This window comes from Lonchura striata, chromosome 23 (assembly GCF_046129695.1).
Source record: "Lonchura striata isolate bLonStr1 chromosome 23, bLonStr1.mat, whole genome shotgun sequence".
NCBI lineage: Eukaryota > Metazoa > Chordata > Aves > Passeriformes > Estrildidae > Lonchura > Lonchura striata.
This window is the reverse complement of record NC_134625.1, coordinates 11,120,167-11,146,726: the sequence shown is the minus strand read 5'-3', so window position 1 is coordinate 11,146,726 and position 26,560 is coordinate 11,120,167. Positions and strand designations below refer to the sequence as shown.

The 26,560-nt window shown below is 47.6% G+C and overlaps 2 protein-coding genes across 5 annotated transcripts; one reads left to right on the top strand and one right to left on the bottom strand.

Annotated features, from left to right (window-relative positions):
• Window positions 1-1,754: 1,754 nt before the first annotated feature.
• Window positions 1,755-21,687, bottom strand: C2CD2L (C2CD2 like). 4 transcript variants are annotated; one of them, XM_021530083.3, is made up of 14 exons: window positions 21,573-21,687; window positions 18,044-18,139; window positions 17,554-17,673; window positions 15,535-15,645; window positions 14,587-14,703; window positions 13,849-13,966; window positions 13,554-13,677; window positions 12,953-13,017; window positions 12,238-12,365; window positions 11,765-11,936; window positions 10,284-10,385; window positions 9,600-9,733; window positions 8,817-9,099; window positions 1,755-7,401 (listed from the first exon to the last, which is right to left on the bottom strand). In XM_021530083.3, the coding sequence occupies exons 2-14, from the start codon at window positions 18,044-18,046 to the stop codon at window positions 7,181-7,183; spliced, it is 1,698 nt and encodes a 565-aa protein (XP_021385758.2). In that variant the 5' UTR covers window positions 18,047-18,139; window positions 21,573-21,687; the 3' UTR covers window positions 1,755-7,180. The 4 variants fall into 4 exon arrangements, with proteins under 4 accessions (XP_021385758.2, XP_021385757.2, XP_021385753.2 ...); XM_021530082.3 differs by lacking the exon at window positions 21,573-21,687 and adding an exon at window positions 20,709-20,836; XM_021530078.2 differs by lacking the exon at window positions 21,573-21,687 and adding an exon at window positions 19,458-19,742.
• DPAGT1 (dolichyl-phosphate N-acetylglucosaminephosphotransferase 1) lies at window positions 21,072-26,396 on the top strand. The gene is made up of 9 exons (XM_021530084.3): window positions 21,072-21,502; window positions 21,580-21,700; window positions 21,786-21,999; window positions 22,517-22,663; window positions 22,796-22,880; window positions 23,346-23,534; window positions 24,090-24,177; window positions 24,521-24,676; window positions 25,830-26,396. The coding sequence occupies exons 1-9, from the start codon at window positions 21,348-21,350 to the stop codon at window positions 25,893-25,895; spliced, it is 1,221 nt and encodes a 406-aa protein (XP_021385759.1). The 5' UTR covers window positions 21,072-21,347; the 3' UTR covers window positions 25,896-26,396.
• The last annotated feature ends 164 nt before the right edge of the window (window positions 26,397-26,560 follow it).

The window sequence follows — 26,560 nt, the reverse complement described above, 5'->3', positions numbered from 1 at the left end:
CCTCTGCCCCTCAGCCCCTGTGTGCCACCCTTAATCCCTCTCCTCTGCCCCTCAGCCCCCAGCTTCTCTGTGTCACCCTCCAGCTGCCCCTGCCCCCCTCAGCATCTCTCTGTGTCACCCACTGTCCCCTCCCCTGTTCCCCCCTCAGGCACAGCCTCTGTCACCCTCAAGCCCCACAGTGCCCCTCAAGCTGTCCCTCAGCCTCTATGCCATGAAAAGACCCTAAAAACCCATAAAAATGCCCTAAAAAACCCCTCAACTTCAAAATGTCTTAAAACCCCCACAAAAACATAAAAATAGCCTCAGAATGCCCTTAAAATACAACAAAAATACCCTACTTTAAAACACCCCTAAAAATCCCCAAAGAACCTTTAAAAAAAATCCCTAAATATTCCTAGAAGAGCTCTAAAATAGCCCCAAAATCCTTAAAACACACTGCTAAGACCCTAAAAAACCATAAAACTTCCCTCAAAAAACCTAAAAATACCCTAGTCCTAGGAGTCCTCCACATACCCCCAAGAGTCCTAAAAAAGCCCTAAAAATTTTTAAATAATCCTAAAAAAGCCCCAAGAACACCCCCAAAAAAACTCTAAAAATTCTAATTAGTACAAAAAGAGCCCTTAAAATACCTTAAAAAATCTTTTCTAAGCCCTGAAAAAGCCCAGAAGTATCCTAAACGTTCCCAGAAAGTTCCTAAAAAGCTCCTGTGAGAAAAACCCTCAAATATCTTTTAAAAGCCCTAAAAAAAAAAAAACTAACTTAAAAACTGCTCAGTCCCCAACCTCTACCAGTTGCTCTCTAGCCAGCAAACATCATCCCTACCTTTTAATTAGAGTCACTGCCTATATAAAGACAAGGAAATCTACAGGTTTTTATATTTGTCAGTTTTGCATGAGAGACATTTAGGGAAGTGATGCAAAGCTTCTAGCCTCTGTGAAAAACATGTCTTAAAATAAACCTGGGAACTTCCTCTTTCCTTCGGACCTGGAAACAGATAAGAACGTGGGTGCAGCCCCTGTCTCACATGGGCTGGGCCCCAGCAGCTGCCAGTCAGGGAGCAGGAGAAACTACAAAAATCCTAATCAAAACAAAACCAAACTACAGCTATTAACATCTTACCACAAAATGCCCTCCCCGCAACAACTACCACACAAAATCATACAACTAAAATAAAAAACAACCCTACAACCCACACAAAATAACCATACAACTAAAATTAAACACAAATAAAACCCCAAAAATGAACCGTACAACTAATCCTAACGCAACCCAACCACAATTCCCACCGCAAACACCATCTACAAAGCCCACAGTATTACCTTTTTCAATACTTCAATCCTCCCTCAAATAAAAATCAAAATACAAATATATTAAAAAAATATAAAAACATCAAATCAACAAAAAATTAAATCCAACAAACCAAACAAACCAAAACCACTACAGTATTTTTGAACAAACACACCCCCTAAACTCCCAAGCATTTTTGGGCTGTAACCTCCCTTTTTTTGGGAGGACCCCACCTAAACCCTCTCATACCATATTCACCTTCTCCTCCACTCCAGGTATTTTTCTTATGTGCCAGCCCAGAGTAAAGGAACCTTGATTTACCCCCTCATATTTAAATGTTTTGGGGTGTTACAGACAGTTGCATGGGTATACAGTTTGCCATCATTTCAGTGGGAGAATTCAGGGGAGACAAGGACAGGTTGAAGGGAAATTCACAGCACTACACCAGGTATGAAGTCAGACTCAGGTTTTGATTTTCATGTGGTTTAATAAATTAACAGATTCAGCCATTACACAGCAATAGAATTCTTCTTCGATATTTACAAAGGTGCAAGAACTTAATTTAGTCATATGTAGTTTTATTTTCATTTTCAGTCACACAGCTCCAATTCTTTCCCACCTGAACAATGTGGGGTTAAAATAATCCACCCAAAGAGAAAGCATCAAAGTACAAAAGAGCACATACAAGGAGGGGTGTTAATTCAAATTCCGTGTGGGTATTTGGTCCAGTACCTTATAAAGCAAGGGAAGGTGATGTGGAGCAGTCACACCTGTAGAAGGAGCTGCAATATCACAAGCACACCTTTGCCAGAAGTTTGACCACCGCTGGGACTGTTACTCTACCCTGAGACTCACCATGACCTTGCAGTAGGGGAGGAGGGATGGAGAGAACAATGCAAAAAGACCACAAACAACAATGCTCCAAACACTCAAGCATCTCCACAGCTACTCATAAATTACTTCTCTGTGGGTTTAGCGAACAATGACCCAAGAGAAGCTATAGCATTGCTTGCTAAAGCTAAAATATTTTACAAAAACATTTGCCATACACCCAGTTCTAGTCTAAAAATAGCACCTGCCTGTTTGAAGAACTTTTAATCACATTCCCCTTCACTGAACTTGCTCCCCACCCAGGTAGTCTCCCCTCGCCCTTCCCCATTTGAGTCAAGTTGCCTAAAGCCCCACCCTCAACGGCGTAAGCTGCACAAGGGTGCTTGCAGGGGCAGGAATTGGACTTGCTTGCTCAGGTCTGCCCCCACAGAAGTCTGTGCAAGAAATGGATATGAATGCCACGGAAGCTGGTACAGCCACTCTCCTGCCCCATCTGTCGGCACTGTCATCCTCAGTCACTCGCACCGTTACCAGTACAGGCATTTGCAGAGTATGCTTTAATTATAAGCACGTGCAAATACACATCCGTGCACCCAATTCATCTGGCCTCGGACATCCACCATGCTAAATCCTATGGCACCCTCAGAACACTGAGGTTTTGAGGTTCCCTTCATTTTTTCCTGTGTCTGTTTTCCACTGACTCAAGAGGGTATCTCTCATGGGCCAATACTGAGGACTCTGTGGATGACAGGACTCCTAAAGCCTTGCCTAAACATAGGGAGAAGAGCCAGACAGAAATATACTTACAAGCATTGTTACAGCTTTCAGAGAGCGTAAATCCATTTTCTTTGGAAAAGTAAAAATACACAGGTAAATTCTAGTAAATCTGTTCAGCCAAAATAGGAAACTAACGAACAAAGCAAACAAAACCTACAAACAAACAAGAAACCCCCAACAAACCAGAAACCCCTCCAAGCAAACCAAAACAAACAAAACCCCAAAATAATCTCAACACAATGCCTACTTCGGCTTCATGTACAAGTCACTGTTCTGCTTGTGCAGCCAGTAGCAAAACAGCATCTGGAAAGCAGGCCCACATATGCAGGTTGAAGCCTCCATGCATTCAAGCCCACTGCTCTGCTGTTCCTCTTCCATCATATACTTGGTCAAGTACCAATTTCACAAGGTGCAAATAGCAAGCCTACCCTGAGACAACAATCTGCCAACTGCAGATCACGTAAGCTTAAAAATTTTGATGGTGGCCAGTGCCATTCATGGGGTTGCTCTGTGATCCCAAGCATTATGAAATGCCACAGAGCCCACAGCAGCACCGAGGCAAGGGCACAGGTATCCGGAAAAAGTTAAACAGTGAAAATAAATTTCAAATAGCATTTTTTCTGTTCTAAAGCCAGAAACAGAAGTGGGGATTAAATACAAAAGAGGTTTCTTAAAGCAGCCATTTTGTGGGGGCAAATTCCCAGGGACTTTGTCTTTGCACCTTCTGTAGAACAAAACTCTGTGTGACCTTCTCTTACCATCTGAGAAGATTAGGATAGACAACTTGTTTCTCACACCAATAATCACACCTCCACCACGAGGCCAATTCATTACTATTCATGCCTTTGAGAAGCCAGGAAGAGCCACCCGTGCTTTAACAGTCAGGACTAACAAAACCAGCACCTACTGCCTGGGGGATGAAAACATCTCTTTGGGCCAGAAAGAGTGTCTTGTAAAGATAAGAAGTGGAAAGAGCAACACATTTAATGAGGAGAGTATAAGAACTAAAAAATTTCCAATGCACACAGCAGAGCCATGCTCTGCTATCCCTCTGCTCCTCAAACAACAACCCTGAAAAAGTCTGCACTTACAGAGAATATTCAAAAGATCATAAAAGGTTACAATACCACTCCTATATTGTACAACTTTGAGAAGGAACAAAATGTCAAAAAATGCATCTCCTCTAGGAAACACAAGCAGATGTAGGACCTAATATTTGGGGATACACTCTGCCAGCACTTGACAACATCCCTTTCCTTTGCAAGCTGTCTAACCAGACACTGTTTTGCAGCACAATTTACTCCCAGTGGTAAAAAACACTGCTAAAAATTCAAGGGAAGATATGCCCCTACTGGCATGCTTCCCATGTACCACTCACTTTGCTAAACACAGTGCAGCCATCATCCACCACCATAAGTCCAAAATCAAAAACCATACCTCCACTGCAAGTCACTGGCAGGCATAGCCTGGAGCAACAAACCAGGAATAAAACAGGACAGCCACAGACATATGACAGTAACTGCCAATTTAACACAGCTAGAAAGGTGAGTGAGTAACTTGAGCTTCTGTTTTACTTCCTTTCCTATCACCTCCTCCTACAAGCCAGACCAAAATATGCTGGTCAAGAATCTAGGTGTGTTTGTCAAACAGAAACCTTGTCTTTTCTGCCTCCAGTCTACAGTGACAAGGACAACACTGCCTAGCCCTCACAGTCCTCACTGTGTACGTGAGCCTCGGATCCCTGATTCTGAATAACAGTGACCCTCGATGTTCACCTCCAGCCACTCTACACCAAGACAACTCAAGCTCTCACAGTTTAAAGAACACGGGACTATCAAATGAAACTCACGGCAGAGCCTTTATTAACCCACAACTGAAGAGCCACAGGCTCTTCCACTCACACCAGCATTTCTAGTGCAAGGCTTCAGTCTCCTACCAGAGAAGTGGTGCTATCTGGGTTCAAATCTTCAAGGTTTAGTACCTTGAAATGGTTTTCAAATGAATAAATAAAATCAAAACATGAACATAAAGTACTGTTGTAGCTACAAGTCATAGAGGGGATGGTGCAACAGAGAGTAACAAATTGAAACCAAACTCTGAGACTTTGGGAACAAGGGTGTGTCACACCGGATGCAACAGCACTGCACCGCACCAACCCAGCAAAAGGTGATGTAAAACCAGTGGTTGGATTGTTATAGGCAAGCTACAGATGGCCAAATTCTAATGGCACTGTAGTGCAAACCAGTTACTCACATCAAGGAAAATTATTCTCAGCGAGTTCTCTGACATCCGTAGTACATGGAAGTGCAAACAAAGCCACAGTGCCGTGCGGACAAGGAACAAAGAAACGAAGGATCAAAGACACGACAGAACTTGGGGATGACAAAGACTCCCAGACCAAAACAGATGTAGAGGTTCCTGGTCAGCCAGCTGAACCAATATGATTTCTCAGATTCATACATGCCCAATCATGTGAGGAATGAGCAGGAAAAAGAGCCAAAAGTCCCTCCTTGCTAGCACACACAGGCACTTTCAATTACAGCCCTTGGTAACTCTGGCCTTCCCCACCTGTACAAATTCGCAAGCAACAGCCACCTGTAAATCCTTTTCCTGCAGCACACTGAACACGTTCTGGTCCTTGGAAACGGCACATGGCAGCAGTATCAGCAAGTCAGGGTTTGTCCTTCCAAGAAACACATTTTACCTGCACCATCAAGAGAACTGCTTTTTCAGTTGGCAGCATCCTGTACAAGGAAGGTCAACAGACACTACCACAGGAGATACTCTGATGGAAGAGCATAGCTAGAGAATCCAGTCAGGCCTGGGAAATAGCTCTTCTGTGAGGTTTTTCCTCCCCTCTGTCCCACTGCCTTAACAACCCACAGGAAAGCAGGAGGTTTCGCTCAAACCAGGGATGTTGACAGGGCATGAGCATTTCTCCAAAGAGCATTGTTATGTGCTATCTGAAGGGAACTTCTGGGGATATTATAGATAAAATGTGTATGGGCCAGGAGACTGGACAACTGTTTCTCTAGAAGGACTGTCTCCTCCTGCACAGGGATTTTATCTTCCCCCACACCTCTCTCCCTCTCTGCAAATACCTGCTGCAGAAATACCCTGTTTGAACAGGGGGGACCGTATTTGCAAGAAGAAAGGAAATACCAAGTACAATCCAGAAAGATTCCCTGTACTAAAGGAAACCCATCAGTGACAACATGTAAACTCTTTCCTCTTTTGCCATGTGCCTTCAGCCTCTCCATTAGACTGCCCTTGACTATATTCCTTATCTTATTCCTTGCCATCCACCCCCAGCACGGTGCCAGTCCTTGGCACGAGAACCATGACAGCATGAGACTGGACACTCGGCAGGTCTGGGAGACAACCTGGCAGCCCTTTGGCAACATCCCCAAGCACCCCCAAGAGTAAGGGATCTGCTCATACAATAGCTGGTGTGTGCATTCAATACAGGCTCTTCCCTGTTCAAGAACACAGATGTGGAAGGAGCATTGTGTCACACGTGGCTGCACAGGGTGGCAGAACCAACAACTCTGAGCAGGCATTCTTGTGAGGGTGAGGGCTTCTACGAAAACTTATGCAGCGGTTAAAACTTCCTTCTTCTTAGAGACTTCTTCCTTCACCAACAGAGCACAGAAAACAGGGGTTCCTCAGAGCTGTCTGAACCAGAGACTGTTCCAATGACAGAGCCAGCTGGAGGATCACAACTCTGACAGCTGTCTCCTGAGAGCTCACAGCCTAGGAACACATCACCCTGCAGCACACCTCAAGTGACAGCCTCTGCACTGAGCACAAGCGATAGTAGTGTTTAGATCATCAGTGACTGCATCATCCTCTGTCACTAAAAGAGCTCAATGAGGCTACATCCCACACTTCTCAGCATGGTAGCTAACCCAGTAGTTGTAGTTTCTGGATTTTAACTCTGAAGGTTGCCACTTGAGAGACCTGCCCCGTTTCCATGAGGCACCTGAAGACACACACAGAGTCATTTCTGCAGTTCCTGGAACCCCCAGGGGGATTAGCATGCCACCTGGATTTTCTGGGAGAGCATGGTGGGGTGCAACAAGCAGAGAAGGCTAAGCCGAGGCAGCCAAACAGCCCAAGTCCCAGGTTTGCTACCTCCACTCCCCAAACAGCATAAAGCACTGGGGTGTCTTCCCTCAGCCAAGGTTGGAAAGAACTGGACTGCAAGTCACAGATACCATGGAGTGGGAAGACAAGAGACTAGAAAACGATCTCTGAGAAATCTTTCCATGGGCTTCTCCCTCCTTCAGTTCGCACCAGCTGATGTGTTGTCACTACCTTTAGATTTGGATTTAGACTTGAAGGAGAAGCGTTTGATGAGGCGGTGAGAGAAGCTACCAGTTTTCTTTCTGGTGGTGGAGTTGGCAGTGACATTGGACAAGTCATCGTGTGACTGGCTCAGGCCCGCTTCCTTCTGCTTGCTCCTTCTCCGGAAGATGAGCTTGGTACCACTTCGAAGAAAGCTAACTGCAGAGACAGGAAGGAGACAGTAACCATGATAGCATCCTGCACTGGCAAGTTTCAGGGACAGTAACACACTCGGCCGTTCTCGGATATGCAGCTGTCCTCAATAGCAGAAGTGCACAGTGGGTCAGCTAATCCCAGCTTCCAAACACAAAGCACAGTCTCAGTTTGTGACAGACTGCAACACCAACAAACACTTCCTCACGAAACATTCTGTCCCATCTCCCCTCTACATAAACTTCCTTTTACACAATATCCTCCTCACAGTGGAAGTGTGCAGCATTTCAAATGAAAACCAACGCTCGTATGAATGGAAAACAAGTGAGATCATCTGAACCTGAAGACCCTGAGAGGAACATACAAGATGGAAAAGGCCTCTGAGACCAGCCTGTCTCAAGGGCACAGGGATTAACTTTGTCACCTAGTGCCTGGAACAACTGCCCACGTTTTCATGATGTGCCCAGTCTGGAGGCAAATAATGCCAACGCATCCTTATGACTACCACAAGCAGGAGAAAGTGGAGATGACAATTGCTTTCAACCTCAAATGGATCAGAAAGACACATCCAAAACCTGCATGCCATATAACACTACAAGAGTATTTCCTACAGAGGGGGTTTGCTTTCCATTTTCCCTCTCTTCCCCAACCGCCAGCCCTCTTGGGAATCGGGGTCGCACACCCTTCTACCCACTGACATTGAAAAAAGGGGCCTCTGCAGCTCAAAGCATACCTAGTTGCAACTAGGATATGGTTTGAGTACAACTCCCTAAAATTTGTCCCACTCTGAGTAATCAAGATTTTGATTTGCATTTCTTTACGTAAGTCGGTAGCAGAAAAATCCAAGGTGCACCATCCACCTAACAAATGTGCAGAAAGGCCAGGACAGCAGCTAGGTTCGGGCAGCCCACTCCATCATTTAAAATAAGTGAGTTTGTGTGGATATCTTACATTACAACAGGTTAGAGGCACTAGCTGCATCGATACTAACAGAGAAAGGAGGGCAATCAAGGCCCATACAATCCATACTGTTGGGCAGCCTCCATGTCCACACCACAGGTGGCCAAATTCAGAGGATTAATCATTATTTACGGACATGCACCTGATCTGTGGACCTGGAGACCAGGGAGAGATAAGGGTTCTCTATAATACACAGGCTGCACAGGGTTCCCATCTAAGAGAGCACAGAAACTTGAAAGGCTACAGGAATCAGACACCTACAAATGAAGGTCTTTCAAGTCACTCCAGTGGAAAAACAAGCCAGGAGCTCTTCCTGGCTCCATCAGAAGCTGCTCTTTGCTATGCTGAAAGGTGGCTGCAGACCTCATGCTTGGGTGGGGAACCTGGATGTCACTTTGTCCTCATGTACTGCCAATGTTATGGGCTCACGTTAGCTACCCTACCTAACAGTTCATCCTTACCTTTGTGATCTTTTAAGCTCCTTGTCTCAAGGGCTCCCGTGGAGCCAGTTTCAGACTCAACATCTTCCACGGATGGTCTTTCAGAGATGTCTGATCGCGTTGTCTCATCCAGCTCCTGACTGTCCCTTTGACCCAACGGCGATGGTTCCAGCGGCCGCGACAATTTGGTAAAATCGTGCATCTGGTCAGCTGAGCTCTCTGCCTCAGAGTCCCCATACGCTGTGGCCTCCAGTGATGCAGCATAACCAAGAGAAAGTGCCATTTCATCTTGAGCAATAGGTACCTGAAGGGGGGTTAGAGGGGCAGACAGACATGAACACAGGATCAAAAGAACTACATTCATCTGCCTACTTTCATCTACACCTACATATGGGTGGCCCAGTTCAGATTATACGTGCTAGACAGCACCCCAATGGACAATTGTCTCTCTTCAGCTGAAGTATACTGGAATGTGGCCAATTACAAAGCATTCTGCTGCACATTCCTCACTCCCAAAGCAAAGTTTAAGGAGAACTCCTTATATTCTCCACAAGGTTCAAAACCAGTTATGGCAGCCAGATCCCTTTCTGCAGCTGCCCATTGTGAATTCCCACTGCCAGCTGCCCCGCAGACTGTCAAGGAACCTTTTAATGCTCCCTGGGAAGCAGCAAAAGGCTTCTGATGAGCCAGTCATCCATGCTGGAACCTTCCCACACCAGTCCCTGCAGGACACATTAGTTTCACACATGCATCCCTAGAAACAACCTCCCAAACTGGAAATTCAAGCTCCTAACTACCAGAGACCTTGGACACTCCTGAGATGATCAGTGTACTACGTTTTGTTGGTGTCTTCTTGGTGGTCTTGTTATTCGTCTCAGTTAGCTGCCTGATTGCCGTCTCAGCCACCGGATCCAAGCCATTGGGCAAATGGCTATCCCCTGAGCACAAGAAAAATACCGATGCTTGGAGAAGCAACCTTCAGCAGGAGGCAAAAAGTCACTCGCTGACCACAATGCTTGCAATAGGCAACTTACATGCACATGAATGTACTTTCCCCACCCACAGTCTATGACAGAGTTGTCCAAATAAACAAAATGAAGGAAGCTCTAAAATACACCCCCTCCCCCAACAAAGATTTCCAAAGACTCCCAATAGTTTGCTTTGGCAGCAAACTGTCAAAACAGCTGCAATGCTCTGTTCTAGACAAAATCAGAGCCCCAAGTGCAGGGTGACCAAAGTTGTTTGGGTCTGGATAGCCTGGAAAGTTCTTGTCAAGCAAGGAAACACTCACAGTCACTGACTGGATAATCAGAGGGGAATGCCTTTTACCCACCAGCCTTCTGCCCCCACCTTCACCCAGGCACTTGGACATTCCCTAAAGCAGAACATGCAAGCAAGTTCAGGGAACCCACTCAAGACTGCCACTTTCTAAAACAGGCTAAGGAACACAGTTACTTCAGTAAGAGCCTCAAATTTCCAAGCACTTACGGCTACTGCTGGGCAAGTGGCCATAAGGACAGCCGGTCTCCAAGAGCACTGTTGTCTTCTTTTCAGTCACTTCCACTTTGGAAGGTGACCTTGATGGTGAGTCTTCACAGCAAAAGAGACACCAAGGTACCAGTAAATAGAGACAAAGCTTACACTACTATGCTATAATACTGTACCTCCTACACACAACCCCAAAAAGCCCCAAGCGAGCATTCGGAGAGCCAACAAGGCAGGGCAGGTCTGTAAGGCTTTGTGGCAACAAAGCAGTAAGAAGCCTACTGGGAAAAAGTCAGAATCACTGATTGGTTTGGGTTGGAAGGGACCTTAAAGACCACTTAGTTCCAACCAGACTGCCATTAGACCAGGTTGCTCCAAGCACCATTCAGCCTGGTCTTGAACACTTCCACAGATGGGGCAGCTACAGCTTTCCTGGGCAACCTGTGCCAGAAACTCAGCACCCTCAGAGGGAAAAACTTCTTCCTAATGGCTAATATAAATCTATCCTCCATCTTAGAGCCATTGCCCCTTGCCTTATAACTACGTGCCCTTGTAAAAAAAATCACTCTTCAGCCTTCTTGTAAGCTTCCTTTTAGGTACTGGAAGGCACTTGCTGTAATGTCTCCCCAAAGCCTTCTCTTCCTTGGCCTAAACAGCTCCAACTCTCTCAGCCTTTCTTCACAGGGAGGTGTTCCAGGTATGTGACCAACTTAGTGGTCCTCCTCTGGACTCACTCCAGCAGGTCCATGTCTTTCATGTGTTGGGGGACCACAAGGCCGGACACAGTACTCAAGGTGGAGTCTCACAAGAGCAAAGCAGAGGGGGAGAATCACCTCTCTCAACCTGCTGGCCACGCCTCTTTTGATGCAGCCCAGGATATATTTTGATTCAGCCAGGTTGCCTTTCTGGGCTGCAGTCCTGTGAAGCAGACACACAGCAATACCTCATTCACGTCATTTCCCAGCCCCACCTCTTGGAATATCCAGTACCACATGCACCAGGATGCCAGACCGCAACAAGCAACAACCCCTAGTAAGCCAGGTCAACATGCTTTTGGCTCCACAACCAGTATGTTCAGCATAACTTCTTTAGCAGTGAAGAAACTAGAGAAAGCATGGCTAAACACTTAGCCTGACATCACACAGAGGTTATGTGGCAGCATATGCATTAGACCTCCTGCCACCAAAAGGGCGCTTGAAAAGCTCATCCTTCCCTCACCTCCCCCAGACACAGAACTGCAACTCTCTCCCCTAGGGCTACAAGAGTTTCCAGCCAGCCATGAAGATGCTAGGGGAACAGCATGGATGGCTGTGTTCTGACCCACACACCAAAAGCAATACGTAAAGCATGAGCCTGCAATAACCAGGTGTGATGGTTAAATGGTTTTGCTACTGCCTTCATGAGCAGCCATGGGAATACTGCAGCTAAGCCTGTGCTGCCGTAGTAGCCACCTGAGCAATACATCTGCTGCTGTGCAGCCTCACCCAGTTTGCAGTCTGCCTTGGGCCGGGACTGAATTGTGGTGACAGTAGTCACAATGGTGCCGTCAGGCATGATGGTCCGGTCCATCTCCACCTTCTTAGTGGGGGTGATGCTGGTTCGCAGAGATGTGGCATGTGGAGCATTCAAAGATGCAGAAGACTCCTGGAACAGCAGCTATAAACAGTAAAGCACTGATCAGAAAGGCACTCTTCTTCCCAGATGGAAAGGCAGACATGACTGGGCAACAGAAGCTACAGCTCTGGGCACCAAGGAGCCATCCCCAGTCCAGTATCAGTTCAACAGTGGGAGGCTCAGGGACTGAGGCTCAGGTGACATCCAACTCTTCATGGCACAAGGGTCTGCTAGCCCTCTGTGCCAAGCTCAGGACCAAACACGCATGTCTCCGGCTAGAGACTCACATTATGAACTCTTCAGAGCATGCATGCATGCAGAGCTTGTGGGGTCACAAGCTCACCTCCAATGTAATGGTAGCTTCAGGTGTCAGTGACTGTCCAGCTCCCGGGGCCAGTGAGCAGACCTGTCTCCCAGAGGGCTGCTTCCCCAAAGAATCTATCAAAAGTGTGGCATATGCCAGCAGCACATCTGCATGAAGGAAGAGCAAAAATGAAACACTTCACATGACCTCAGCACCTCAGACATCTCCAAGGTAATCCCTGCTTTTGGGAAGCAGCACAATGGGCCAACACAGCAAATCACCACAACTCCACTAACTCCCAGGTTCAAGAGGGAGAAGCGGAAAGCAATGCTCCTCTTTAACAATTTAGGAATCAACTTCCTTAAAAATGTGACCACTGTGTGGCCTCCATCAAAAATAGATGCTGTAGTTAGTCCCCGACTGAGTACAAAAACACAGTTAAGAGCCTTATGCAAAGCTCTCCTAATACAGGAGGCAAAATCCTGCATGCTTCTCCCTGCTTCAGAATGCAGACAGGCAGGCCACAGGAACATCCCGATTCAAGGTCAGACCCAGACCGTTTTGGCAAGAAGAACAGAACGAGTAACTTCACAGAGTCACAGAAACTCACATAAAGCTAAATGTGAAAAATCCTTTGCAGAAGTCATCACACGTTGTACCAACAGAGAACCAGCATGAGTTTAAAGCATAGTGAGTCCCTTAGGCATTTTTGCCTCCCAGTCTTAAAACCCATCTTATGACTATTCGTACTCACTTCCCCCTCTGTTGCTGCTCCCCAGTACCTGTAGTTTCAGTTCTTTGCTTCTAGGTCCCAATTCCCTGTTGAAACCAAAGACAGGTTGGTGTTATGCAATCTTAAGTGGCCATGGACCAAACAACCTCATTCTGTATCTCCCCTCCCTCAAATCCCACATGCGTCATCACCTTCTCCAAAGTTTCTGTAGCATGCACTACCGTGGAGGACATGACTGGAGCACCAAACTACACAAATGAGAACTCTGGTTTGTGTACCCTACCCTGCAGAACTGTGTAAGGTGACAGTGGAAGTTGAGAGGGCAATCCCTCTGGAAGGCTGTTTATGCTATAGCCCTATTGCACCTGCTGCGCCTACAATCAGCATTTCTGCCACCCAGTTAAAACACATAGTGTCCAGAGAAGTGAGAAATACGTATGCAAGCTGGGGCCAAATGTCGGAATCAGCGGTCCAACACAGGGGCAGCATAAACAGACGTTGCCTTGTGGCGCAGACTTCACCTCTGCACCATGCACATCACATACTGCACCATGGTAATGATGCCCAGAGACCGTGTCAGTCCACTTACACTGTGCCAGCCAGAAGGAGAGCAGACACTTACAGAAAGAACTCGTCATTCCACTCCATCTCTCCTGCAGCACCAAAACTGCTACCTATCATTGGCCTCGTCCACTTCTGCTGCGGGGGGCTGTCTAGCTCTGCCACGCAGCGTATCTCCCCAACTCCTGCAAGAGACACAGAGGGCACATGTGCACTCGTCAACAAGAGGCAGTGGTTCATCACACACACGAGGGGCGTCCCCTCTTTTCCATTCAAACCCACCCAAAACATCCACTCGCTCCAATCTCGCCACCTGCACACTTGCCCCTGTGGATTAGCAATGTTTTCACGCTTACCTCCCTTCCCCTGGCAGCCCAAGTTCAGCACTCGAAGATTCCGGAGCAACAGCTTAGAACCCAGAGGGGCTGCTGCTACTCCAGACGGGGACTCTCGAGTCACCTTATTGCTGGGTACCTGAGGAATGACGAGAGCGAGACCGACACCTTTATCGTTCCCTCGCCACCAGACAGCAACAAGACACATTGTCCTTGTATCCATTAAATAGCTCCCCACATCAACACAGGGAAATACCTGCAAAGCCATCAAGAGATGCTGCAGGTTTCCAAGGCTATTGACCTCCAGTGGGCCCTTGTGTTTTTTCAGATGGGAAGTTTAAGGCAGACAGAGAAGGAGACAGGCAAGAACAAGCTTGCTGGCTACCAGACAGTCAACTACATGGGCCATTCCATGTCTGCAAAGGCTGCCTGGGACAGAGGCTTGGTGTTCAGAGCAAGGGTGACTGCCAAAAGAGAGATGTACCTCAGGCAGTCTAGCTCCACAAGTACATGACCAACTATCAGCATTCAAGAAAAAAGAGTATTTGGAAAGGAATTGCCCTTGAGAGCAATTTCTAATTATCCCTATGCACCATGTCACAGTACCCAAACTCCTACGACCAGGCCAGTGCAGGCCAGGATTTGGCTGTTGCCCAGAAGCAAAACTCAAGCATTGGATTCCTGCCTGAGCTTCAGCCCTCAGAAGTGTCTTGGGCCCTGTGTTTGAGGCACAAGAATGACACAAAAAGAGTGACTTACCACACTGGCTCTAGAGGTACAGGCCAGCAAATTCACCATCATGGCCGGCTTCGTGCTGACAATGGTATCCTCTATCAGATCCTTTATAGTGGACAGATCTGCTCTCCCTTCATCCTTCTCTCCATAAATCAAGAGAAAATGCAAGAACGTCATAAAAAGACAGACACATTTACAGCTCCATCTGCCTCTCAAGCCTCTAATATGCCACACGGTCATTCTCCCAGTAATAACCTCCCAAATACTCTTCCCATATTCCATGCTCGCCCTCCTCAGAGCTTAAAGCTTCTGTGTAGCAGCTGCAGGCAAACACAAGCTTTCTAAATGAGGCAAATTAAGCCTCTACTTCTTATCACTTATTACTTCTTACACCAGCTTATCTGGTGTAAATTTTGACAATAAAGACTTTCTAGTTTGTCATATGCTCACCACCTCAAGAGGTGGTGCCACCACTCTTTTGGGAAAACAGCTGAATTCCTATAACTACTCAGGATAAAGTTAACAAAGGTAACAACCAATCAACCAACCCATTTGGATCACGGAAGTGCAAGCACACCCACATTCTGTTTATGAAACTGCTAACCCAGGGATTCCCCACATTAATCTCTTAAATCTTAATGAATCCCTCCAAAAAAACCAACCAAATTTAACCAACACAACAACAAACACCACACAAAGAAAGCGGCAACCCAGCTCTACCTCTGACAACAGCAGAAGGAACCTATATAGACTGAAAGCCTTCAACAGATACTGGTGCCACTTAAGCCCTCTTGAGGATGCTGCTTTGACACAGTTGAGCTAGTACCGATTCCAGGATGAAAGAATCCCCTCCACTGCCCTAAAGGGCCATGGCAGTGAGTTGCCAACCCTTCTCCTCCGCAGCAGCCTTCCTTCTAGCTGTTTCTGCTCCTTCCTCCCCTCACAGTCAGCCTACCATTGTTAGTCACTCACCTCAGGAAGCCCAAGTCGTGGAAGAACAAAAAGGTCCAAGTCTGGTCTGTCTTTGAATGTCCATGACACCAGGAGACCCTCATTCTGTATCTCCTCCAAGTGGATCTCCACCTGGCCCAGAACGAATATCCACAGTCGGAAACAGTTTCTGCTTACATCAGGTGATTTTTGCCCCATTCCAAATTCAGCAATTGAAAGGCCCTCACATCAGCACAATGGTAAAAAACAGAACATAAAAATGCAAGTGCTCCCAGGACTACAGAATAAAGCAGCTGCAGAAGTTCCATAGCAAGATCTGGCTTCCTCACTGCGGTTGGATGCCCCAGGCACCACCAGAGGGAAAAATGATCCATTTTTTCTTTTACTAAAGAAAAAGCCTGGAGAGTACAATCCAAAAGTGGCCAACTGGGCACCAATACATAGGATATTTACTGAGTTACATCACTTAGACATTGCCAAATGCAAGCACAACCATTTATAAGTTAACAATGCATCTCTAGGAGATGACCCTAGGGTTAAAGACCTACCTAGATCCCCAACAGTCTACAACAACAAAACGAACTATACACCGTCCTGTAGTTTAGCTGAAGTTAAAAAGTTGCACACCCATGTACCCATAAAAGCATCGTTAATGTGACAGGCAGAGACAGAACCACACAGGAATGGAACGGAACTGACCTGAGTGCTCTAGTAAAAACTAGGCAATGAAATTCAATATACTTCTCAATTGCCAGGTTGACATTTACTGGCAACAGAGAAGGTCATTGGACAAAAGCAACAGATATGAGACACAGTGTCCATGTAAGTAACCAACAAGAGGTGCGCAGAATAGACAGGCACAGTTGGGAGCACAGTACTTGAAGTATTCCAAAACACAGGTAGGCATGTGGTAATATAACCTGCATTTCATAAAGCAGCAGCAGCAAGACCTCAATTAGAATACTACATGCAGCTACTTACAAACAATCAACCCAAAACTTCACCAGGTGAAGACAAGGAGACCTAGAAACGCCAGTGAGTAGGGGAGCAATTGGATGAGATGTGAAAAACAGGACCTTTCAGAAATGAAAAGCAACTGCCGTTGCTGCCCATAACCAGACTGGCAGCAGGCACACTACATGCTAAAGAGAGAAGAGCTCTCTGGAGCTCTGGAGGAGATGACCACAGAAAAGAGGTACAAAATCAAACCGGAATGACCTGATAAAAGTAGGCTGAAAATTGTAATAAAGTTTCTAAGAGCAAAAGGGTTCCAGAACAAGCTTCAAACTGTCTGCAACAGCATGGGATTGGCTTCTGCTACCACTGAGTTACTTCTAATTTTGCCGTGTCTGTTTTTTTTTTTTAATTTAATTTTTTTTTTTTGGTGCACATATGAACACACTGCCTCCAAGCAAGATACCATCTCCAGCATCATGTCCTTCATCATGATGGAAACAAAACTACAAAACTGCATTCAAAAGAATCAAATCCAGCCAGAAAGTAACTATGGAGTTACGACCCATTGTGATTTCAGAGCTTCTTTACTGGAATAAGCATCTCCAATGTCCAACAAACAGAAAAAGCTGCATCATGCTCTTGTGAACGTAATGAGGGGAACTGACAAGCAAACTACTCCTCACCATATATTTTTCTCACCCACTACCAGGACACCATATTTTTACATATCCATAGGACATACCTTCCCCCTTCCAAAAATGCCATGAGGGAATGAATTCTCTGAACTTCTCACTTCTAAAATACCCACTTGAAAGTAGTGTATAGAATGCTGCCATGTCTCAAAAGTCTCTGGAATTTCTTACAGCTATGTTTCATAGCCAAAATCTACAGATGAAGACTCAGAAAACAAGACTCAGCATGCAGATGGGGAATATTTGCTACCTCACCAAATGTTAGCGACAGCACACTGCTTTTTCTAGCCCAACCAGGCCTTTGTTTGCACTGAATTAGGTCCTCCTTCTTCGGTCAGTGTGGGACTAGATGGAGGAGTAAGGTCGATGTTTAACTTCTTGCAATCCTTACCTGAGCCTGCAGCACAGCCAAAGTGACATGATACGTGTCCACAGAAACAGCAACTGGTGATTGCTGAGCAACAGAGACAGGGAATTTCACATCTTCAGCTGACAGATGGCAGCACAGCACCTAAAAAGAAAAGGAGATGAGTTTATATCCTGGCATGAGGCAGCTGTGTTATTCTCACCAAGTTCCACTCTGCAAACCTGCCACTTCAGACCCTGTGCTGTGACAAGAGCTCTTTTCTGCTCTCCACAGTAGAACCCTGATATTTGGGTTCAGCCTTCATACACCCCAGCTCCACCAACACATCCTCCCTCACAGACCTCACCAGTGCACAGTTCCAGAGCCTCCAAACAGCAGACAGGCCTCCAAACTCCTCCGAAGAGACCTCACCCAAAGCCTCCCTGGTTCCACCATCTCCATCAGAAAGGCCTCAGCGTCTCTGTAGAACACACCATCGCACCAAACTGTACAGTTCAGAACAGCAAAGCCTTACCATGCTGTGGTCCGACTGTCCCTTGCATGTCACACAACTTATATTTGCAGCTTGTGGTAACTGAGGACCCTCTTCAAATGTGATCTGCACTGAACTCTGCAAAGAAGAAACTCTGTTAGTTCCCAGTAGTTAGAGCCACCCCGTTAATTCCAAGGAGGATGAATGATGTGGGATTCCAGAAACACTCCAGACTGTTTTCACAAATCCAGTCAGCACTAAGAACTATCGCACACTTTAATTCTACCCACCTCAGCCTGTTTATACAGAGAAACAAGGTGTCCAGTTAAAGCTTGAATTCACGGATATAAGCACCTCCAGAAAAGTCCAAATCTCATCCAGAATCTCACATACGACAACATCCTCCAGAAAACTCCCAGACCCCGCTTCAGAGAACAGCTTTTAGACCCAGCAACTCACTGAGGCAATGCCGTTTTCTGAGCAGACATGCTTCCAAACAAGGAGCAGCTGCAGCAGAAACTGAAGTGTGGCCTTCCAGGGGCCTCCATGCCAATTCAGCCACTGGCTAACCTTCCCTTTACAGGAGTCCTAACTTCTGGAATTCAGGGGTTATTTTGTGATAGTCTTAGTAATTCAAGATGGCATACCACATATGGAAACTGGTGACACCTTGACATGATGACTATTGCATTGTGATAAGAGAGGCAAGGAAGCTGAGGGCGAGTTTCTACAGGGGAAGTGGGGGAGCACTAAGTCCAGTGGGGGAAGGCACTTCACACTGAATCCAGCCTAGAATTTGTCACTTTGTCAAAAACGGAGATACTTTTCCTGTCTTGCTGGAAAACTCAAACTCAAGTCTGCATCATGTTCTTCAAGACTTTAACTGCTTTTTCTTCAAATATGTCAGCTTCCTGCTAATCTTTTCTGGCTCTTGATTTCCCTATACAACTTAACAGAAAGGACACCCCTTCCCACTCACGCGACAGAAAAAAAGAAGATTGCAATAGACCATAGACTTTGGACTGCTTTGGACCACAGTTTCTGTGGGCATTAAGTCCCTGCCTTGCAGGCAACACAAACTATAATGCAATTATTTCCATATGGAATTATCAAGTCATACTCTCCTTTGTGAACTTCAAAGCTACAGATGGTAATACTGGGAGATTAAAGAAAACAAATACCAGAAAATTTCGGAGAGATTGCTGTGGAAACATCAGAGTGACTTCACTATCGCCTCAACCCGCGTTAAACGACGCACGGTTACCCACGGCGCCCTTTCCGCGCTCGCACACCGCAGCATGCTCCCCCGCAGGCCGAGCGGAGCCGTCCGCAAGGCGCCGAACCGCTCCTCCGGCCGGAGCGCCATGCGGAGAAGGGCCGCCAACAAAGAGCAGGCGGGTCGCCCGCCTCCCCTCGCCGCCGCTCCCCGCGCCCCCCGGCTCGTGCCCTGCCGTACCCCGTGCCGGCGCGCCTGGCTGTTGAGAGCTCGCACCCAAGCTCGCTGCCACTGCTCCCGTAGGGACCTGAGGGCGAGAAGGGCCGCCAGCAGCGCCCGGGCCCCGGCCTCCTCCCCCGCCGCTCCCCGGCGCCGTAGCGCTCGCAGGGCCGTGGACCGCCAATACTGCAGCAGCCAGGCCGCCACGGTGAGCAGCGAGGCGGCGAAGAGCAGCACTAGCGCGGCCCAGCCCAGGTCCGGCCCCATGACACAGAGCGCGGCGCTCACGGCGGCGCGGCGGGCATGGCGGGCGAGCCGCGGCGCTGCCCCGCGCGCGGCACCGGGCGCACGTGGCCCCGCCGCAGCCCCGCACGCGCACCCGCCGCCGCCGCTTCCCTTCCGGCGCGGCGCTGCCCCCGCCCGCCGCTCCGCCCCGCGCCTGCGGGCGGGCTGTGGCACCCGCTCTGAACCGCCAGGAAACCTCCGGCTGCTGACGCGAGCCTTGTCTTCTGGGGGACTGAGGTCGCAGCACAGCAGCGATCCGAAAGCTCAGGTCCCCACCGGCTTTCCGAGCTTCGATTAACGACGCTTTTGTCCTTCACGTCTCGTTCTTTTCTGCTGAGAGTCACTACTATGTTCCCACAGGCACGCAGGACACAGCAGCAAGGCGGAACCTTTCCGTTCGTCTGCTCCCGATTGTGCCACTCTCATCGTGGAGGGCAAGTAACACGAGTTTTGATCATCTCCCGACAGTCACGACCCAAAGTAGCAGCGGCCTCTGGCCACACATGCTCCCCTGCGCCTCTGTGCTGTGCTTTTCTCCCCGGCAGGACCAAGTGTCCGCCTCAAAGTTGATTTAAAGTTTACAAAATCACTTTTGCATATGTGCAACAGACACCAGAGCAAAAGTGGCCTCTCAACTCAGCAGCAGCTCCTTAGGTGGCCATAAAGCCAACGGAAAAATCAGATAAAGCCATCAGAAATCGTTTCAGGTTGCCATACAGGTGGCAGGGCACGCAAAAGTTCTTGTTGCTGCTATGGGACTTTCTGCTGCGTCTCCCCTTCTGCTCATCGACTCACATCTGAATGAACAGAACAGTGAATGGACATTGAGCCTATCCTGCCTTCCCCTCCCCACCCCCCAAAAATGCACCGAGGACCCAACAGCAGTTACAGATTCCCTGACAGCAAACAATTCCCAATAAGGTATTTTACTGAATTTTCCCGACATCTGAGGAAACACGTGGGGAAACGAAACCGACGGCCTCTCACTTTTCCGCTCTCGCGCATTCTGCACCCCGGTAACACGGCTCGCCGCCCCGGCGGTGACTGCGCGGGCCGGGGCCAGCCCGCAGGCGGCTCCCCAGCCCCGGGCAGAAGGGGGCTCCGGCCGGGAGCGGCGGCGCCGCCGCTCGTTCAGCGCCGCCGCGCTCCCGGCACCCGCGCTCCGCAGGGGAGGGGGCTCACCCGCTGCCCGCATGGCAGGAAGTTACGTACCGTGAACCGGAGGGGAGGGGGGGGGGGTGTGTGCAAGGTGGCCATGGCTGTTGCGGGCATTGCGGGGCGGAGTCCGTGGCTGGGCCGTCCCCGGGTGAGTGCTGCTCCCGGCGCAGTTTCGGAGGAACCCCGCGGAGGAGGAGAAACACCGCGAACCTTAGCACCGGGGACAGGCTCCTCCACACGGCCTCAGCGCGGCTGAAACCGCTACGGATCCCGGCCGTCGTGCGAGCAGAGCCCCGTGCCGGCAGGAAGTTCATGCCAGGGCCAAAGATGGCGCCCCCGCCGCCGCCAGGCCGCGAGGGCCTCGCGCATGCAGCGCCGCCCGCGTAGCGCCCGACCGGGAAGGCGGAGGGCAGCGCCCCCGCGCGGCCTCGCTGCGCGCCCTTGGCAAGGGCAGCTCCCGCCGCGGCCATGGCGGCCTGGCCCGCCGTGCCGCTCCTTATCAACCTCGGCGGGTCGCTGCTGGGCTTCGCGGCCACGCTCACGCTGATCCCGGCCTTCAAGGACCACTTCCTCGCCGCGCGGCTCTTCGGCCACGACCTCAACAAGACCTCAAGGAGGCCCGTGTGAGTAGCGCTGCCCCGCGGAACTGCCCCGCGGGGCCGGCCCAGGCACGGCTGACTCCCCCCGCTCTACCTTCCAGCCCCGAAGCACAGGGCGTGATCAGCGGTGCCGTGTTCCTGATCATCCTCTTCTGCTTCATCCCCGTGCCCTTCCTGAGATGTTTTGTGGAGGAGCAGTGTGTGGCGTTTCCTCACGACGAGGTGAGGCTCGTCTAAATGCTGCAGTGTGGCAGGCAGGGGCAGGGAGTGGCCACCGGTGACCGGGGTCCTGTTCTCTGTCCTGCAGTTCGTGGAGCTCATCGGTTCGCTCCTTGCCATCTGCTGCATGGTTTTCCTAGGCTTTGCAGATGATGTTCTGGACCTGCGCTGGCGCCACAAGTTGCTTCTTCCTACCATGGCTTCCCTCCCACTGCTCATGGTTTACTTCACCAACTTTGGGAACACGACCATTGTGGTGCCTAAGCCCTTCCGGGTGCTGCTGGGCATGCACTTGAATCTGGGTAAGTTATGAATCACTAGAACCTGTCATCCACGTGGCAAACAGTCAGTGGAAGGGACCAGATGAAGCACTTCATGCTGCAGAGGACTAAGGATTTGCTTAAGTAACCAGTAAGAGAGTGGCACTCGACCCACTAAACATTTAGCTGGAAAGAACATCTGGAAACCCGGCACACGTTCAGCTGCACATAGAAAGACACCGATCATTTTCTCACGATCCTGGCAATACAGGTGAGTACTGGGGCATACAGCACATGGCTGATAACACCAGGACGTTAGAAAGACAGAAACAGCAGTACAGCTGGCCACCACCAGCGTCACAGCAGTTTGCCACAGTTCATGTAGACATGACAGCCAGCTCAAAAGAGAGTAAGCAACCTTATCTGTAAGCTACCACTATCAAAACTCACTGAGATTGTTAGGTTGTTGTATAAAGCAAGAAGTGAGAGCTTCAGTGAATTGGTCTAGGGCCTGCTTTGCCTCCAAATACTGAAGCCTTTGGCTCCCTCTGATCTGCAGGTATCCTCTACTACGTGTACATGGGTATGCTAGCAGTGTTCTGCACTAATGCCATCAACATTCTTGCTGGAATTAATGGAATTGAAGCAGGACAGTCGCTGGTGATAGCTGCTTCCATTATCATATTCAATATTGTAGAGCTAAACGGTAAGGAAAATAAAAAACATTTGTGGGCACAAAAAGCAAAGGGAGATTGAATTCTAGATTTCAATAGCTGGTATTACTAAAAATGAACCAGTCTTGTCTTACCACAAACACATGTTTTTCTTTTTTCCATAGGGGATTATCGAGATGACCATATTTTTTCTCTCTACTTTATGATTCCCTTTTTTTTTACCACGCTGGGCCTATTTTACCACAACTGGTAAGAGGATAGACATTCAGAATTTGTTTGAAAGCATCCTTTCCCTCTAGTTTCTCCCTTTTTGAACCAACAAAACCACTTAACCACGTGTAGGTGTGGAACACTGGAGTATAGAGAGAGGGGCTTCTTGCCAAAACCAACACCACAAAGCATGGATGGAGTAGTAGCTTTTCTTTGTATTAAAACAATTACAGTCACACCAGCTCACCCAAACACGCATAATACACTCTTCTGTGCCTCACTGCCTGTCTTTTCATACAAAGTGCTCTGCAAGTCAAGTGGTGGGTCCCAGTCCTGCAATTCTTAGCATAAATACCTACAATTGTTTTTACTGTGTAGATCTGCTGCAGATCTCCATGGGCCCCTGACCTGCAATGTGGGCATACTTTCAGTAGTTATAAATGGTCATTTTTGTGGCAATAGCAGTCATGTCAGACCTTTGATTTTCTGCTCCATGGATTGCAGGTACCCATCTCGAGTGTTTGTTGGGGATACCTTCTGCTACTTTGCTGGCATGACCTTTGCTGTGGTGGGGATCTTGGGACACTTCAGCAAAACAATGCTGCTTTTTTTCATCCCGCAAGTACTCAATTTCCTCTACTCATTGCCTCAACTCTTCCACATCATTCCGTGTCCCCGTCACCGGTTACCGAGGTAATGTACCAAGTGACCTATAGTGGTACTACAGGTTGTGTCTTTTACCTCCAACACCAGCTGAGAAAGGTGGTGGAAGGTGCTCTTTTTAAAAGCCATCAAAGTATGTTTTCTCTTTAAAAGACAGCAGCACATTTCTGACCAGCCCACCCCTCAGATCATTTTTAACAAGGTTAGACCATGATGATTCTAAGCTACAAGATCAAGAGAAATTGACACTGGCTGCTTTTAATGCTGCGGCAATGGGATCTGCTAAGATTTCATAGTAGCAAGCATTCTGTAGCACTATGCCACATCAGCAGTTCTATCTGCAGATATTAGATTCTTCTGTTTTATTCTTTAAACTACAAAACATATATTGGAGGTGCAATGGGAAGGAGTCTTCTTTGCCCTACTTGAGGGGCTAGATACCAGCAGCTGTTTTTAAGTGCATTAAGGTTATTCCTGTTTTTTCCACCACTGGGTTTCTTTCTCAGCTATGGGTCTAAGTCTGCTTACAAAGTGATCTCTCATCTCCTTGTTGCATCTGGACTAAATTTTAAATGTTTCTTTTAGGCTTAATCCTAGTACAGGGAAGTTGGAGATGAGCTACTCCAAATTCAAAACTAAGAACCTCTCTGTCCTGGGAACAAACATTCTGAAGGTAATTTGTGGAAATTACAGATGCATTTTGAGGCAGTCATCAACTGCAAGAGAAACAGGGCGGGAGAAAATGCAGAACTTCTGGGTTCAGTAGTTACTGCCTGGTTCACATCTAGAAGAAAGTCTCTTACCATCTCTCATAGTCACTCAGTTTTGTTAAAAATCAGTCTTTCAGAATAACCACACATAGAAGTGCCCCAGGACCATCATATGTCTGTCCTGTCTTTTCAGTTAGAGCACAACCAAGATTTCAGGGCTGGTGCAGCAAAAGGGCTCTTGAGCAAGACTAGCCAGTGATCACCAAAAATACCTGGTGAAATAGCATGCAATACTTCTTTCCTCAGGTAGTCAAGATCTTGCACATAGTGGATGTGAGGAGTGGAACAGATGAAGATGGCGAATACACCGAATGCAGTAATATGACACTTATTAATTTTGTCATAAAGCTGATCGGACCCACCCACGAGCGAAATCTCACTCTCCTGTTGCTACTCATTCAGGTCAGACAAAGGGTTCCTACAGTAGAAAGATCTACTCTGCAGTAGAAACAGATCCAAGTCAGTCTCAAGAGTTTTAAGGGGAAAGTAAAATACTGTGCTCTTCACACAAGGTGCAGTTGAGCTGTGGAGCTTGAGGGGAGAATGAGAGGCTTACATACCTCAAGGAGAAAAGAAATCCACACACAGCTCTCTGTTCACTGAGAGCTTATAAAAAAAAGTCAGGAGGTTAGCTTAAGAAGATTCCCAAAGCACGAGTAATTGATTCCAAGGAAAACATGAGCACAGCAGAGTGCCTTGTCACTCTTGCTCAAGACAGCCTTTTGGTATGTCCTGTTTTTCAGTAATACCAAGTAACAGTCTCAGAGTTGTCACCAGCAAGTGGGCTTCTGTAAGCATGGCACACGGCTCAGCAGTTTCTCAGTCTGAGGGGCATGTGGGAGCATTTGGAAGCCACTTGGAGCATAAGGATATGCTTCACAGATCTTGCCACTGCCTCTATTCAGCATGTGAATTTTTGAGCATAGTGTAGTAAAAACATCACTTTTTGGAAAGGCCTGCATTGATTAACTGCCCACAATAAAATCCTTCTTTTCATCTTCAGATTTAGGATAAGGTATTCTTACTAGGAAAGAGACAGGCAGTTTCTGATTTGAGAGGAAAAACTTGCAATGAAAGCCTGTTGAGGGCTCAGGCAGATGACATCGGGGATGGGAGAAGACAGGAAGTACATAGCACTTACCCAGTCACAGCAGAGAAGTCCAGACAGCACCTTATAGTAAGGATGCTGAATTTCAGCTTTGACATAAGGTATTTTCTAATACAAACCACGGGGTTTATGTTACAATACAGGCTCCTTAAGGGAGAAGGAGTTACTCCAACTTTTATCTCATCCACGTGTTCTTAGAATGTGATTGTGTGCAGGAACATGGAGAAATCTCCCACTGATATCTAAAATCATCAGAGAAAGAAACAATGTCTTTGGTTGGCCTGCCATTTATCTTCCTATACCTAAAAGAAGTAGCCTTTTAGTTGCTCTTTTATGAAACAAGGCATACTGGAAAGTTTAGCAAATCCATTTGGAAAAGAGGAATCTGACAGCCTGTAAACCATTTGACAGTATAATGTTTCTGTTATGTGTCTGATTTTTACCTAGGTCCTTGGCAGCACGATTGCATTTTCAATCCGGTACCAACTAGTGCGCTTGTTTTATGATGTCTGACTGGACTGTTGGGAGCAAGGGAAAGAGTTCTACCTGCCATCTCCTCCAGTTGCTTGACCAAATGATTCAACTGATGTTGCTCCTGCCTTCTGGGATCCTCAGAATACCTGTCAAAATGCAAGCAACTGCTTTGCATGGGCTAGTTTTGAACCAGGATGTTCTTTGTGCACCAAAGGCTTTTGTCCAATTCTGTGGTAGAAAAGATTCACTGCTACTTGGACATCGGTGTTATTAAGAATACATTTTAGAGGGGAAGCAAATGACAGCACTTAGGGAAAGTGGGAAAGATGGAATCTCTATACATCTAGCAAAGTCATTACTGTTCACCAAGAGAGAAAACAGCAACTTTAATTTCTGTGAGGAAAATAAGGAAACCAGACTCCGTTCCTGGCTTCTCAATCCTGTTTTTGGTCCATGGACATAGAATGACATGTTATAACCCATACTCAAAGCTCAGAGTGCTCCAAGAATAAAACAATTCATGGTACCCTTTCCCCTGCAGTGCTTTGCCTCGACAATATTGACAGGCAGTGAAACTAGGTTATATCCATCTGTAGCTTTCTACCCTCTTAGGCAGTTGATCATTTCTGCAGTGGACTCCCTATTTTTTATGGCTACTGGAAATGTTCCTGCTGATGAGGTTTTAATTCTGAATACCTTTATAG

Excerpts from the sequence above, each read along its gene's own strand:
- DPAGT1 (XM_021530084.3), top strand. The coding sequence starts at position 21,348 with ATGGCGGCCTGGCCCGCCGTGCCGCTCCTTATCAACCTCGGCGGGTCG. Across the intron at positions 21,701-21,785 it reads TGGCGTTTCCTCACGACGAG|TTCGTGGAGCTCATCGGTTC; the intron begins GTGAGGCTCGTC and ends TCTGTCCTGCAG. Across the intron at positions 24,178-24,520 it reads TGGGAACAAACATTCTGAAG|GTAGTCAAGATCTTGCACAT; the intron begins GTAATTTGTGGA and ends TTCTTTCCTCAG.
- C2CD2L (XM_021530078.2), bottom strand. The coding sequence starts at position 19,703 with ATGGGGCCGGACCTGGGCTGGGCCGCGCTAGTGCTGCTCTTCGCCGCC. Across the intron at positions 17,674-18,043 it reads GACAGTCGGACCACAGCATG|GTGCTGTGCTGCCATCTGTC; the intron begins GTAAGGCTTTGC and ends TTTTCTTTTTAG. Across the intron at positions 10,386-11,764 it reads CAAGGCAGACTGCAAACTGG|ACTCACCATCAAGGTCACCT; the intron begins GTGAGGCTGCAC and ends TTTGCTGTGAAG.